Raw genomic sequence first — 16,106 nt, 5'->3', positions numbered from 1 at the left:
GGTGTAGTGTGGTCTACAACGCTGCAGCACTAACACTGTGTAAACTAAATACCAAGGTTATTGTCCCCTGGAGAGGTCATAAATGAAATTGGATACCCCCTTTGCACCGATACAGTATTTTCACAGTATCGTTTGACAGTAATATGCAGTAATGCCTATTCCTTGACGAAACTGCACAACATGTCATTGTAAACTAAAGCAGTGTTAACTTCTATCTTACATGTTTCCCATCAAAGTATATGTAGGAATGATCTCAATGTTGATGATGTTGCCTTATCTGTTAATGGATACATCAGAAGGTTGTCAGAAGACTAGAGAGACAAGAAAATGGCTCTACTACCCAGCACAGTGAGCTCGGCTACGGTGCGGCTCCCCTCCTTCATCTCGCAGATGTAGACGGCATCATCATTAGTGGTGACATTGCGGATGGTGAGGCGACGCATGGTCCCCTCCTCCTCCATGCAGTACTTGGAGCTGTCCTCCAGACGTGTCTCCTCCATGAACCAGCTGGCCTGGCTAGCCGAAACGGGCACCTCACACAGCAGCATGGCCGTCATCTTCTCCTGGACCTCCACATCCTGCAGCTTCCTCCTGAACGGCACCTTGGGCTCTGAGGATCATGGGAAGAGCGCAGAATAATTCTCAAAAGGTGAGGAAAATTATGCATATTGGTAGATACTATTGGGGTAGGTTCCTTGTTCGTTGTCAATCATTTGCTTATTGGTGAAATCAGCAATCAGACAATATCTTTAAGTAATTCAATCATTCATTTATTAATGTAATTGCAGACAGAAGTTGACAACGGGAACATAGCACGCATGTTCCTGAGTAAGTTCTGCCAATAGGAAAGGGTCCAAGTTGCTTTAATATGCTTGCAGTCCCCTAGTGATGTAAGTGCCTACGTCAACACCTTCTACTCATGAGACCAAGCCCATGGTCAAACAAATAAATAAAATAATGTACTTTTTACTCCATACATTTTCCCTGACACCCAAAATACTCGTTACATTTTGACAGGAAAATGGTCCAATTCACACTTATCAAGAGAACATCCCTGGTCATCCCTACTGCCTCTGATCTGGTGGACTCACTAAACACAATTGTTTTGTTCGTAAATTAGTGTTGGAGTGTGCCCCTGGCTATCCTTAAAAAAATGTAAAAAATAATTGTGCCGCCTGGTTTGCTTAATATAAGGAATTTGAAATTGTTTATACTTTTACTTTTGATAGTTAAGTGCATTTTAGCAATTCCATTTACTTTTGATTCTTAAGTATATTTAAAACCAAAAACTTTTAGACTTTTACTCAAGTAGTATTTTACTGGGTGACTTTCACTTTTACTTGAGTCATTTTCTATAATGGTATCTTGAGTGGGTTGAGTCACTGACGTGATTTTCCTGTCTGGGTTGACGCCCCCCCTTGGGTTGTGCCGTGGCGGAGATCTTTGTGGACTATAAGTAAGGTGGACTATAAGTACTATAGGCTAGCTAGTAATTTGGTGGTTGAAGATTACCCTCTAGTGGTGTTGGGGATGTGCTTTGGCAAAGTGGGTGGAGTTATATCCTGCCTGTTTGGCCCTGTCCGGGGGTATCATCGGATGGGGCCACAGTGTCTCCCGACCCCTCCAGTCTCAGCCTCCAGTATTTATGCTGCAGTAGTTTATGTGTCGGGGGGCTAGGGTCAGTCTGTTATATCTGGAGTATTTCTCCTGTCTTATCCGGTGTCCTGTGTGAATTTAAGTATGCTCTCTCTAATTCTTTCTTTCTCTCTCTCGGAGGACCTGAGCCCTAGGACCATGCCTCAGGACTACCTGGTCTGATGACTCCTTGCTGTCCCCAGTCCACCTGGCCGTGTTGCTGCTCCAGTTTAAACTGTTCTGCCTGCGGCTATGGAACCCTGACCTGTTCACCGGAAGTGCTACCTGTCCAAGACCTGCTGTTTTCAACTCTCTAGAGACAGCAGGAGCGGTAGAGATACTCTGAATGATCAGCTATGAAAAGCCAACTGACATTTACTCCTGAGGTGCTGACCTGTTGCACCCTCAACAGCCACTGTGATTATTATTATTTGACCCTGCTGGTCATCTATGAACATTTGAACATCTTGGCCATGTTCTGTTATAATCTCCACCTGGCACAGCCAGAAGAGGACTGGCCACCCCTCAGAGCCAGGTTCCTCTCTAGGTTTCTTCCTAGGTTCTGGCCTTTCTAGGGAGTTTTTCATAACCACTGTGCTTCTACACCTGCATTGCTTGCTGTTTGGGGTTTTAGGCTGGGTTTCTGTACAGCACTTTGAGATATCAGCTTATGTAAGAAGGGCTTCATAAATACATTTGATTTGATATCTTTACTTTTACTCAAGTATGCCAATTGAGTACTTTTTCCACCACTGATTAATAATGCTTTAGTTCTCTACGATGTAACTGTCTGTTAACTTTATTATGGAATGAGTTTACAAGGCAATTTACAGTGGGTTCAAAATAGTGCCTTATGCTTTTGGGAAAATCATATTCACTTACATTTTGGGTAAGCCTTTATGTGCTGCTCTCATCTTTACACATATCCTATCATCTAAATGTGTGTGTTTTGAACGTTTGGCTGGGACTTTGACTACTGAGTAGGTTTCTATTATGACCTTTTCCAAAGTTGCTTCTTGCATCTCAGGGGGGTTATCAAATTATCTGGTATTAATAGGAACACTGGTGCATACAGGGCAGAGGGATACAGCCCCTCTCCTTTGCAAATCCCCCGACAAAATCCTATAAAACAACAACACAACAACAAGGCAGGCATGTCGAGTATCCATTATCTGGCGTCAATTATAACCAGACACAACCAAATGCCAGCCATAGGCTCTGCACTCGCTGTCAAATTGAGACAGAGATTAACAACCGCCATTGATAATCCATGCTCCAGGCTTCTAGCCAATTAGGGGTGGCTCATGGAAAGTCACCCTAGCTCTGGCGCCTGGGGGTTACAGCGGGCTAATAGCCACTGTGAAATACTCATCACCGGCAGAAAATAGATGAAACACAACACTCCTCCTTCATATCGCTGCCAGCATTCCACCACTTAGTTGCGCAGTTTAAGTCTACAGTATGTTGGAGAATAGTAAATCTGTGCTCAGGTGAACGTTTTAGCTTACTTTGGTTAATTCTGGTGGGGTAGACCAGGGGAGAACGACCACCCCTCTCATCAAGTCATGAAGTTCAAGGCTGACTGCGGTACTGCAAGCATTGTTTGCAGAAAACAGGATTCCCCATTATAGTGAATGGGGAAATGGCAATCTTTGTTGTCAATCTAACTCAATGAAAAGGGGCAGAACTGAGCTAGCCTGCAACGCCACTACCTGGACTAGCTCAAACTGCGCATGTTATGTCTCCATGAGACGCCATCTTAAATGCGCTATTGAGTCTTCACATAGGAATGAATGGTGTCACATGAGCGATGGTTTTGTCCATTCAAATATACAGTCATTGGTGTAGACAGACTTGTTGAGATTAATTTCAGAAAGAGCATGACTGTATAACATTATACACTATCTCAAGCGAAACACTCAGTTAACCTCAGATTCCTTTAGCTATCATGCTTATACTCTCTTTGAAACCAATGTTTTGAAGTACACAAGCCCAATACAGGGGGACCTTGACATCACAAGACTGACAAACTGTTATGCAGGCTTGCATTGCAGACAGCTATATTTAAAATATATATATTTATAATATATATACTAGTCCAGTATCAGCAATTCATATAGAGCCATGAGAGTTAATCTAAGGTCATCTCCCTACATGACAAGCATTGTCATGTCCCTCCATGTTTCATTAATCATTTTATTGAAAAACTACCCTCACTTTTACCTCAGCAGCCAAGTGATGAACTAGACTTGGGAGTAAGGCAATGCGAGATATTTAAAAACTAATGCTAAACATTTTATTTTAGAATGGAGAAATTGAAATTATCATACAGAGAGTAAATTCATTATTTTACATAATTTACAGTATATTGAAATACTGTACCAACATAACAGCATATTCAGTGGCGTAGCACATTTTAGTGGGGCCCCCCGCAAGGTCCGAGCAAGGCCCCCCCATTGCAAAAAAAGAAAACATTGTAATTTTTTTTGCAATGGGGTATAGACTCCAAAAAATCAGTTTAATAGCTAATCTCGTGCTATTTTACACATTTTGTCATGAGGCTGAGAGAAAAATCTGAAGTTTTAAAGCTAATTTCCCGTCATTCCAAAAAATGAAATCATGGCTTATGGCGTGTTCATATGCTATCTGGGGGCCCGACCTCCAGGGGAACCCCAACCATGAGGGCTGCGGGGGCGTGTGCTACACCAGTGAGCATACTGTATATCAAGCTTGTCAAAAGGTTTCAAAAAAGCTCTTCTTACCTTTAACAATAACCAGCACAGCACTGTAGGTTTGTCCAGCCATATTGGAGGCATTACAGGTGTACAGGCCATTGTCGCTCTGCTTGCAGTACAGGATCTTGAGGATGAAATTCTCGGCCTGGTCCTCATACATGATGTGCCTTCGTCCCTCGCCGATGTTCGTCCCATCCTTCCTCCAGATGATATGAGGCTTGGGGTGACCCGTCACGAAGCAGCTGAGCTTGGCATGCTTGCCCTCAGTCACCGTGCAGGTGCGGGTGAAGACGCTTTTGGGTAGCTGGCTGATCAGTGCTGCGCTGCCGTGGTCCAGACCCAGACCGCTCAGCCCGTCTGTGACCATAGTGGTGGCCGTGGAAGAGGTGGTGGTGGAGTTGTGAGAGGAGCTGCTGGTCTCTGCTGCGCGGTAGATGGAGATCCCTTCTTTACGCTTCTGCATGTGGGAGAGGAGGGAGGTGCTCTTGTCCTGGCCCAGGTGACGGGAGTCCTGGGTGTCTATGACCAAGGTGGCGGCAGAGTTCGACCTGCCCACCGAGTTCTGGGCGCGGCAGGTATACATGCCGCTGTCTAGGCTGCGCACGCTCTGGATCCTCAGGGAGCTGCTGTCGCCGTCCGAGGACACCTTGATGCGGTTTGTCTCGGCTAGGTAACGCCCGTCCTTATCCCAGTCAAATTTGGGCTCTGGGTAAGCAGCAACCCGGCAGTGGAAGACCACATCGCCCCCCAGACCCACGCGTGCAGAGGTAGGCTTGACCATGAAGACGGGGGCCCTCTCCACCATCTCCTGTGGAAGGCCTACATGAAGGGTTACACATGCGTATGCCTCCCCGACGTTGTTTTTGGCCCGGCACATGTACAGGCCGCTGTCTTCCAGGGTTAGATCGTAGATGGTGAGGCGGTAGACATTACCATCATCCACCGTCTTGAAGCGGCCCCCAGAGGTCAGACGTAGCTTCTCCTTTTCCCAGGTAATCAGTAGGGTGGGGTTGCCCACGATGGTGCAGCTTAGAGTGGCATCCTTGCCCACGCACACTGCGAATGCTTTGGGCCGCGTGAGGAATCTGGGGGCCCCTCCAAACAGGTTCTGGTCCATTACTTGTTCCTAGATTACCAAGGAAATAATGCCATTTAGAATAGAAACACACAATTGAAAGGAATCAATTCATGAGTATAGAATATAGAAGTATAGAATAATATATCCAGTAAGTGAGGGTAATATAGATACACTTATAGAAAAATACTAAGATATATCAAGATCATGAGGCAAAAAAAGCAAGATGTCCTATTGTTGTTGTCAATCATTTAAATCACTTGCCTCTTGAACTACAATGTCACACATGTATGACACTACACGACCTCTAGTGTCTCATCCTTCTCATGCCTGACACTAATGCCTAACATGATCATGTAATAACACTACACCAGGAAGTAATGACTTGAAGGTTTGGAAAACCTTGTTCTCACATAGAGGCATAATGTGTTTGAGTGTGCCACTACGGAGTGAATTGTTTGCTGCAAATTGAGATAGTTTTCATAGGAACTTGGAAGAATGTGTTAACATGCCTCACACATGGCTCAGATATTTTTAGTGAAGTCTGTCTGCCATGGAAGTCAACAAAATTTAAGATATGCATTGATGACTAATAACTACGGTTCAAAAAGGACATACACATTTTTTTAAAACATTATCTCGTTATGTTGAGATCCCAACTTATTTATCTCAAGATCACGACATAACAAAAGTTGTTTTTTCTATAATCACAAGATAATTTTCTCACGATCACGACATAACAAATGTTGTTTTGTCGAGATTACGAGATAAACTCTGTAAATAGGAGTGGACACATTGATGATAGAGTGACTGAATGGCTGGGGTGGCAAAGCCCACAGTGGATCAGCACATATCGTAATTTCCGGACTATAAGCCGCAACTTTTTTCCCAGGCTTTGAACCTCGCGGCTTAAACAATGACGCGGCTAATATATGGATTTTTCCCGCTTTCAAATTTAAAAATGTAAAATTAAACACATTCTGTGACGTGCTCAGTTTTTTGCCGGCATGAAGCTTTCATTAGACCAATGAAATTGCCGAACGGGTTAAGGTCAAACAACTTTTTTGTTTACTGTTTAGATTTAATCGAGCGCGCTCAAACTTCCCATCATTCAGATTACGGTAGTCATTTTGTCACCCCCATCATGGCAAAGACACGGAGAAATGCATATGATGCAGCTTTCAAGTTGAAGGCGATTGATCTGGCTGTTGGAAAAGGAAATAGAGCTGCTGCACGGGAGCTTGGTCTGGAGCAATGACTTTCTTGGTAGGCTACTGTTTACTGCAAATTTTTTATTTTTTGTTACAAGCCGTGTTTCGTTAAAGCCTATTTATTTTTGTTACAAGCCGTGTTTCGTTAAAGCCTATTTATTTTTGTTACAAGCCGTGTTTCGTTAAAGCCTGTGTAAAGTTCATTTGTTTCAATGTACCGGTAGGCACCTGCGGCTTTTAGACATGTGCGGCTTATTTATGTTCGAAATAAAAAAAATGTTTTAATTCAGTGGGTGCGGCTTATATTCAGGTGCGCTTAATAGTCCGGAAATTACGGTATGTTTTTATTGATTGCTACACTAAAGATGGTGCATTTCATGCTAACATCATGCTTTCATTTGTGTTTGGAGCTCATTATCAGTTTATAAGTTAGAAGGTTAGCAAGCTGAATGTCCCTGATCTTGAGCTAAGTAAGAGTTCTTGGGGCATCTAATCCATCGTGGGGCATTTAAGCTCTGAATGATGCCTGACAGGTAACTCTGAGTCTGTATGCCACCCCCAAGACCAGAGCCAATCGCAAGCAACAATGTAGCTAGCATGGCTGGTCTTGTAAGCAAGCTATCTAGCTAGTTAGTAGATTTTTTTTACAATGTTTTCAAACTGATAAGTGACACGTATTAATGACAAAATAACATGAAAAACAAAAATATATAAATATATACGGTTCCAGTCAAAAGTTTGGACACACCTACTCATTCCAGGGTTTTTCTTTATTTTTACTATTTTCTACATTGTAGAATAATAGTGAAGACATCAAAACTATGAAATAACACATATGGAATCATGTAGTAACCAAAAAAGTGTTAAACAAATCAAAGCATATTTTATATATGAGATTATTCAAACTAGCCACCCTTTGCCTTGATGACAGTTTTGCACAATCTTGGCAATGTCTCAACCAGCTTCATGAGGTAGTTATCTGGAATGCATTTCACTTAACAGGTGTTCTTTGTTAAAAGTTAATTTGTGGAATTTCTTTCCTTCTTAATGCATTTGAGCCAATCAGTTGTGTTGTAACAAGGTATGGGTGGTATAGGGAGGATAGCCTTATCTGGTAAAATACCAAGTCCATATTATGTCAAGAACAGCTCAAATAAGCAAAGAGAAACGACAGTCTATCATTACTTTAAGACATGAAGGTCAGACAATTTGGAAAATGTCAAGAACTTTTAAAGTTTCTTCAAGTGCAGTAGCAAAAACCATCAAGCACTATTATGAAACTGGCTCTCATGAGGACCCAGAGTTAACTCTGCTGCAGAGGATAAGTTCATTAGAGTTACCAGCCTCAGAAATTGCAGCCCAAATAAATGCTTCACAGAGTTCAAGTAACAGACACATCTCAACATCAACTGTTCAGAGGAGACTATGTAAATCAGGCCTTCATGGTCAAAATACTGCTAAAGGACACCAATAATAAGAAGAGACTTGCTTGGGCCAAGAAACACGAGGAATGGACATTAGACAAGAGGAAATCTGTCCTTTGGTCTGATGAGTCCAAATTTGGCGTGTCTTTGTGAGATGCAGGGTAGGTGAATGGATGATCTCTGCATGTGTAGTTCACACCATGAAGCATGGAGGAGTAGGTGTGATGGTGTGAGGGTGCTTTGCTGGTGACACTGTCTGTGATTTATTTAGAATTCAAAGCACACTTAACCAGCATGGCTACCACAGCATTCTGCAGCGATACGCCATCCCATCTGGTTTGCGCTTAGTGGAACTATAAACCAACACACCTCCAGGCTGTGCAAGGGTTATTTGACAAAGAAGGAGAGTGATGGAGTGCTGCATCAGATGACCTGGCCTCCACAATCACCCGACCTCAACCCAATTGACATGGTTTGTAATGAGTTGGACCGCAGAGTGAAAGAAAAGCAGGAACCAGTGCTTAGCATATGTGGGAACTCCTTCAAGAATGCTGGAAAAGCATTCCAGGTGAAGCTGGTTGAAAGAATGCCAAGAGTGTGCAAAGCTGTCATCAAGGCAACGGGTGGTTACTTTGAAGACTCTAAAATCGAAAATATTTTTATTTATTTGTTACTACATGATTCTGTATGTGTTATTTCATAGTTTTGATGTCTTCACTATTATTCTACAATGTAGAAAATAGTAAACATAAAGAAAAACCCTTGAATTAGTAGGTATGTCCAAACTTTTGACTGGTACTGTATATATATTATATATATAGTTTTAGCTAAACACATGTGGCTCAAAACAGGTGGGGCTCTGCCATATCAGTTATGCAAGCTAACAACCAGCATAGATAACAGACTAGCTTGCTAGCTTTCTTCCTAGCTAACGAGACTACCTAGCTAACTAGCTAGCTGACAAGACTAGCCAAGTTAGCTGCTTTGTTCCTTGCATGCGATTGGCTGTGGTCTTGGGGACAGCCTGGGAGACAGGGCTGCTGGTCAGGCATCGTTCAGGGCTTAAATGGGGTCAACACAGTGACAGGGCTCCTTGATGAAGTGGTTATCATGCATCTGAACAAATTAATGGATTATATGTGGTACTTTGATTATCTCTTGATCTCCACAAAACAACTTTTGTGATCATGAGAAAATTATTTTGTGATCTCGATAAAACAACTTTTGTTATGTAGTAATCATGAGTTAAATAAGTTGTTATCTCAATATAACGTGGGAACTATTTGTTTTTATTAATATGTCCTCTCTAGACTTCTGTAGATAACAATAGTATCTCAGTAGTTAAAACATTTATAGAGCAAATCCCACAGCCTAGTAGAGAGTTGTTTTACAGGTCTTTACTTTATCTGTTTACAATTACATAACCACTACACAATGCTGACTTAAAATTCAACGACAAAATACACAAAGCATGCTGTAAATTTGGTGACTTTTAAGAACACATTGCACATAATGTTTCTAGGTTACGTCAAATTGTGACATTCAATGTAACAATCTGCATTTTTATCATTTTGTATAGCACATTTGCCAACCCTGGACAGAGACCCAACTAAAACACTGTGATATAGAGTAAACAACATCACTTTTTTTTTTGCCTGTTATTTTGTCATTAATACGTGTCACATATTACTTTGCAAACAATCATAGAGTTAATAAAGCTGCATAGAAACATGGTTCTTTTTTGCTTTCTTGAGTAAGGCAGCTGCAAAATGTAGGTGTTTCAGCCTAGCTAGGTGCTTTTTGTGGTGGTGGGGAAGCCAGCGGAAAATACGGAGCGTAAGGGTTGGTAATGTTCTCTAGTTGCGCCGTGATTGGCTCAGTGATTGGCTTCTGTCACTCATGGGAACACTACGTCACCGCAAAATCTACGAGGAGAACTCGAAGTTCAAGCCCCTTGGGTGCTGCCATAGATTTACATTAGAAGTGCCTATCCAAGAAGGCTCAAGATCATTGGTCACAAAGAAAATGACGTCAAATCATATTATATACGATTGCAGTGTGACGTAGGCAATCAACCAGACCCCTATCACTATCAAGGTCAAATAACACCTACAGTACACACTTCCATAAAAAGGTGCATCGAAAGTGGAGCAGTTGGATTCCCACTGGGCACAAACTGGTTGAATAAAAAAATGTAAACGTAATTTGTCAACAACAACAAAAGTTATCATCGTAAACTGTTGTTTTGAGGGTGAAATTTCAAGCACATGATTATGTTATCATGGTAACCAAATTTCAACATAAATGACTTCTATCCACAGTTTTCATACGAGTAAAGTCATACGGTATAAAACTACATCACGACAGCTGTGATGGAAACAGGACTTTTCGGTACAATTGTGCAAATGCTGGCAGATAATTTGTTCGTTGGACATGGTGCGATCTTTTTGTGCCTGTAAAATGTATTTTGCTAGAAATGTCGGTGAAAATTCCTTTATGCGCAAATATTGATATAATAACCATCATACTGAAATCAATTTAGAGTCACGTGATAATATGGTGCGTGATCCTCCCACTACGACTCTGGAAACCATGCCGTTTGTTAGGCTACAGAAGACATACATTGTGATGAACTTCACAGGGTGGTGAAAGTGTACGGTGATGAGCTTGATGCTCCTTTCCAATAAATATTGAGGATCTTATTCTGGTGACATGATCGATGCTTGACTGCCGTTTGACAGATAAAAATATTCTCGCGATTCTCGTGATGGAAACACAGTGAACTTAACATTTTTAATCGGTACATGAAAACTCTAAAGTCATTAAGCACTGACTTTTATCTGCAATAAATTAGTTTGGTGGAAACACCACTGATGGAAAAATGCATATATTGTCTTTATACGGAGTTTTGAATATTCACATGAACATCTGTCGCCAATTGGATGGAACCGTATCTATAGACCAACCTTGTATGAAATATGTTGAATTTGTACCTTGAAAACAACGTCAGCTCTTCAACATTATATCCGCTATCAGAATAAAAAGCTGTAGGTTGAGCAGCACCTACTACTGGAGAATATATCTATATAGAGCTACCCTTTGGCCTACCATTCAGGGTTTTATTTTTTATTTTATGTTGTAATTTCCCCCGGTTTTGTGATATCCAATTGCAATCTTGTCTCATCGCTGCAACTCCCAACGGGCTCAGGAGAGGTCATGCGTCCTCCCGAAACATGACCCGCCAAGCCTCGCTTCTTAACACCCGCACACTTAACCCGGAAGCCAGCCGTACCAATTTGTCGGAGGACTGACGACCGAGTCAGCCTCCAGGCGCCCGGCCAGCCCCAAGGAGTAGCTAGAGCGCGATGAGCCAAGTAAAGCCTCCCCGTCCAAACCCTCCCCTAACCCGGACGATGCTGGGCGAATTGTGCCTCACCGTATGGGACTCCCGGTTACCGCTGGGATAGAACCCCAGGCTGTAATGACGCCGCAACACTGCGATGCAGTGCCTTGACCGCTACGCCACTGGAGAGACCATCCATGGTTTTAACCAAGCCCAGCCCTGCTTACCTATGATGTTTTCACTGAATATTACCAATGTGCGATTATGAGAAGGATTGGTGAGAAATCTCGACTTAAAAACTAAATAGATTCACTGTTCCAATCAAGTCATTCCAAAAGGTATGTTTAACAGAGCAAATGAAATGTGACCATACTTTATCACTCATATATCATCAATTACGTTATTTAGCCCTATATAGCATTCACAAAGTCATCAACAGCTATTGTTTCAATTCTATCCAGAATTCAGCTAAATAAATACAATAAAATAGGCCTAGGGTTTCAAGCTTTGGTTGATTATTGATATTTAGTGATTTTGTCAAAGCAACCAAATATCAACATTTGAAGGAGATGTACCTTCTGTTTAGATACTGCCATCTCTGCCACTTACTTAGTCTGGCTTTAATTCCAGTTTGTCTACAAATTATTAGTTGATATGTTGGATTCACATCTCAATCTCAACCAAAAACAAAAGTCAAAGAATAGGACAAAAATATATATAATAATATCCTTCAAATGTTAATATTTGTTTGTGTTGACAACCAAACACAATTCAATTCAATAATTCAATTCAATAATTCACTCACATAGACATACAGCGCCTTCGGAAAGTATTCAGACCCCTTGACTTTTTCCACATTTTGTACTTGCCTAGTTAAATAAAGGATACATTTTTTTTTTAAACAGTGCATGTCAGAGCACAAACCAAGCCAATGATGTCAATGGAATTGTCTGTAGAGCTCTGTGAATTGTTTCGAGGCACAGATCTGGAGAGAGTAACAAAAAATGTCTGCAGCATTGAAGGTCCCCAAGAACACAGTGGCCTCCATCATTCTTACACGGAAGAAGTTTGGAAGCACCAAGACTCTTCCTTGAGCTGGCCGACCGGCAAAACTGAGCAGTTGGGGGAGGAGGGCCTTGGTCAGGGAGGTGACCAAGAACCCAATGGTCACTCTGACAGAGCTCTAGAGTTCCTCTGTGGAGCTGGGAGAACCTTCCAGAAGGACAACCATCTCTGCAGCACTCCACCAATCAGGCCTTTATGGTAGAGTGGCCAGACAGAACCACTCCCCAGTAAAAGGCCCATGACAACCCACTTGGAGTAAGCCAAAAGGCACCTAAAGAATCTCAGACCATGAGAAACAAGATTATCTGGTCTGATGAAACCAAGATTGAACTCTTTGGCCTGAATGCCAGGCGTCACGTCTGGAGGAAACCTGGCACTATACCTACTGTGAAGCATGGTGGTGGCAGCATCATGCTGTGGGGATGTTTTTCAGCGGCAGGGACTTGGAGACTAGTCAGGATCAAGTCAAAGATAAATGGAGCAAAGTACAGAAAGATCCTTGATCAAAACCTGCTCCAGAGCACTCAGGCCCTCAGACTGGGCCAAAGGTTCACCTTCCAACAGGACAACGACCCTAAGCACACAGCCAAGACAATGCAGGAGTGGCTTCGGGACAAGTCTCTGAATGTCCTTGAGTGGCCCAGCCAGTCTGGACATGAACCCGATCTAACATCTCTGAAGAGACCTGAAAATAGCTGTGCAGCAACGCTCCCCATCCAACCTTTCTAGGGAGTTTTTCCTAGCCACCGTGCTTCTACACCTGCATTGCTTGCTGTTTGCGGTTTTAGGCTGAGTTTCTGTACAGCACTTTGAGATATCAGCTGATGTAAGAAGGGCTATATAAATACATTTGATTTGATTTGATTTGAACCTGACGGAGCTTGAGAGGATCTGCAGAGAAGAATGGGAGAAACTCCTCAAATACAGGTGTGCCAAGCTTGTAGCGTCATACCCAAGAAGTGTTGAGGCTGTAATCGCTGCCAAAGGTGCTTCAACAAAGTACTGAGTAAAGGGTCTGAATACTTCTGTAAATGTGATATTTCAGTTTTTAAGTTAGCAAGAATTTCTAGAAACCTGTTTTTGTTTTGTCATTATGGGGTATTGTGTGTAGATTGATGAGGAAAAATAACAATTTAATCAATTTTAGAATAAGGCTGTGTGGATATACACACATCCACACACACACACACACACACACACACACACACACACACACACACACACACACCACACACACACACACACACACACACACACACACACAGAAACACTGTTATATACACACATCACAATTGCTGTTACCAGACTCAAATATACTATTGCACAATTTAAACACTTGCAAATCCCCCTTTTCTCTGATACAAGTTATGTGTAAATATTGGACTATAAATTGTACCTTCCTGTATTATACTCAAATGTTTATTCTATTCTACTGAACCATTTACTTTATGTTCCTATTCTTATCTTTTAATATTTCTTATTGTTGTTGCATTGTCGAGAAGGAACCTGCAAGTACGGATTTAGTTGGATGGTGTATACCACGTGTATCCTGTGCATAGTACCATCAAAATGTGAAACAATATCACTTTTGAAATACAATTAAAACCCTACAATACATATCCTATTAACTATTAAAGTTAACAAATGATATGTCGGATTCACATCTCCAACTCAACGAAAAATACAAGTTAAAGAATGGGATTAAGCCATTGGCTCAAATGAAACTTTCCAAGCACTAGATAGATCTCCTTTAAACGTTGATATTTGGTCGCATTGCCAACCAAACACAATTCAATATTACTTTTGTAATCCGATAAATAGCCTAAAGTTAAGGCTATCTTACAAACTAATGTAACATTCAACTTTCCAATGAATAACACATCCATGGTCACATTTTGAGTGTTAACTATACATTTCTTTTAATGTAATCATATAGAGCGTGCATGTTCAAGATAACATGCATAGGTCGTGGAGATCATCACAATTCCTGTAATAATCTGCGCAGAATCTCGAACTTCATTGATTACTAGCATTATGTACTTTTAATGTAGGCTAATCTCAATTGCAATCCAGGTAATTTGGTTCTGCTATTAGATGAACCACAGTGATAACACATTCATCTGTTATATAAAAATATATATATATATATCTGACATTCAATTCCCATTTTAACTTTGCTTTTAAATGATTGAAAGCGCAGTGATAGACATTTGGGTGACAATTAAACCAAAAATCAGACATTGTTTTTCCATTGAAATTTGGTTGTGCTTGTAGAAGGTTGAAAGCAGAGTGATAACACATGGAAATTCAACAAACGTTTGGCTGTCTTTTTGAGTGGGTGAATATAGGTTGTTGATTGATCAACATCTTAAACAAAGATTAGTCAATTATCCACGTTGAAATGACGAAGGTAAACTGACATCAACACACCGCCAGATTGGGACAAATTATGTTTTAACACGGTTAAATAGAACAGATATGTGTCTTTGAAAGGGTGACATTTGCCATCTTTGTCACCTCACTCCCCTGAGCTGCCTGTACCCAAAATAACCTCAGCTGTCGGGCCGCGTCTCTGTCCATTGCCATTTGTAGAAGCGAAGAGGGATCAACTGTTTTGATAGGGCACCACAACTGAAGGAAACGCTTCTTTGTTCTATATTGTTTAATAAACTTGCCAATACCATTAGCCTATTGAAATTGATCATACATATTTTATGTAGTTGGTTTTGTGTAGGCTAGATAGCCGGCAAAAAAAAAACAACGTTTTACTGACGGTATTCTCGGACCAACAAAGTTGCTCATTGTAATTAAATAAATAAGTTATGAAAACATATTTTTGGGGGAAGGTAAAACTGTCACCACAAACATAAAGCACATTAATAAACATGATTCCTCTAAAATAACGACACTCGATTCCCATTCAAAAATATATGAATTATGCCTTATTAAACTATAAATTATGTTGATCAGTGATTGCAAATTGAATGTCCTTTTAGGTTATTTAAACTGGGAACTGGGTTAGTTCAACTTCAGCAATGATTTGCTCACCGTGAGTCTTCAGCCACTCTGATAAAACAAGCGCTGAAACATGTGAACTAAAACTTCAAGTTTTACAGCGTAAAATAATCCAATCTTTGCCGTTGAGATCCAATAAATGTATGTCCGGTGAGTATCAATATCCCTACAATGATGATTGTGTATCCAGGAAAGCGTAACATTCCCCCAGTCTCCTGCGGTGGATGGTTGACTACGCTTTCTTTTTTTCTAATTTGGTACCACATGATGCCAAACAGCTAACGTTCCTATTTTGGTGCAGCCTCCATTCCAAAATAGACTTGTCATTTAATGAAGAGATAGCCTAGGTGCTGGAGCATGGGTCTGGACAGGCTGCTATAGGTTATCTATCTGACTACCCTGAAACATTACTCATGCCATGTTTATATGATATCTGAATGAAAGTGACTAACAAAATCAAAATCAACCCTGTGCGGTATTTTTCGGCCATGAATACTACAAGTTTAGATAGCTGGCTAGACTAATTAACCGATAAAAAAAGTGACATGGGCTAATTGAGTGACTGTCAGTGAGTGACATATAAAAAGAGGAAAACTACTGATG

The 16,106-nt window shown here is 41.2% G+C and overlaps 1 protein-coding gene across 5 annotated transcripts in view; it reads right to left on the bottom strand.

Annotated features, from left to right (window-relative positions):
* Positions 1-15,747, bottom strand: part of obscnb (obscurin, cytoskeletal calmodulin and titin-interacting RhoGEF b) — a 109,143-nt gene extending 93,396 nt beyond the window's left edge. For all 5 annotated transcript variants that reach the window (XM_082973449.1, XM_082973450.1, XM_082973453.1 and 2 more), the window contains exons 1-3: positions 15,537-15,747; positions 4,398-5,496; positions 341-610 (exon numbers count right to left, since the gene is read on the bottom strand). In XM_082973449.1, the coding sequence (XP_082829575.1) occupies positions 341-610; positions 4,398-5,487 (1,360 nt within the window). In that variant the 5' untranslated portion in view covers positions 5,488-5,496; positions 15,537-15,747. The remainder of the gene's footprint in view (positions 1-340; positions 611-4,397; positions 5,497-15,536) is intronic.
* Between the last annotated feature and the right edge of the window lie 359 nt (positions 15,748-16,106).

This window comes from Salmo salar, chromosome 03 (assembly GCF_965601325.2).
Source record: "Salmo salar chromosome 03, fSalSal1, whole genome shotgun sequence".
NCBI lineage: Eukaryota > Metazoa > Chordata > Actinopteri > Salmoniformes > Salmonidae > Salmo > Salmo salar.
The sequence above is the reverse complement of the archived record's forward strand: the minus strand, read 5'-3'. Positions and strand labels throughout refer to the sequence as shown.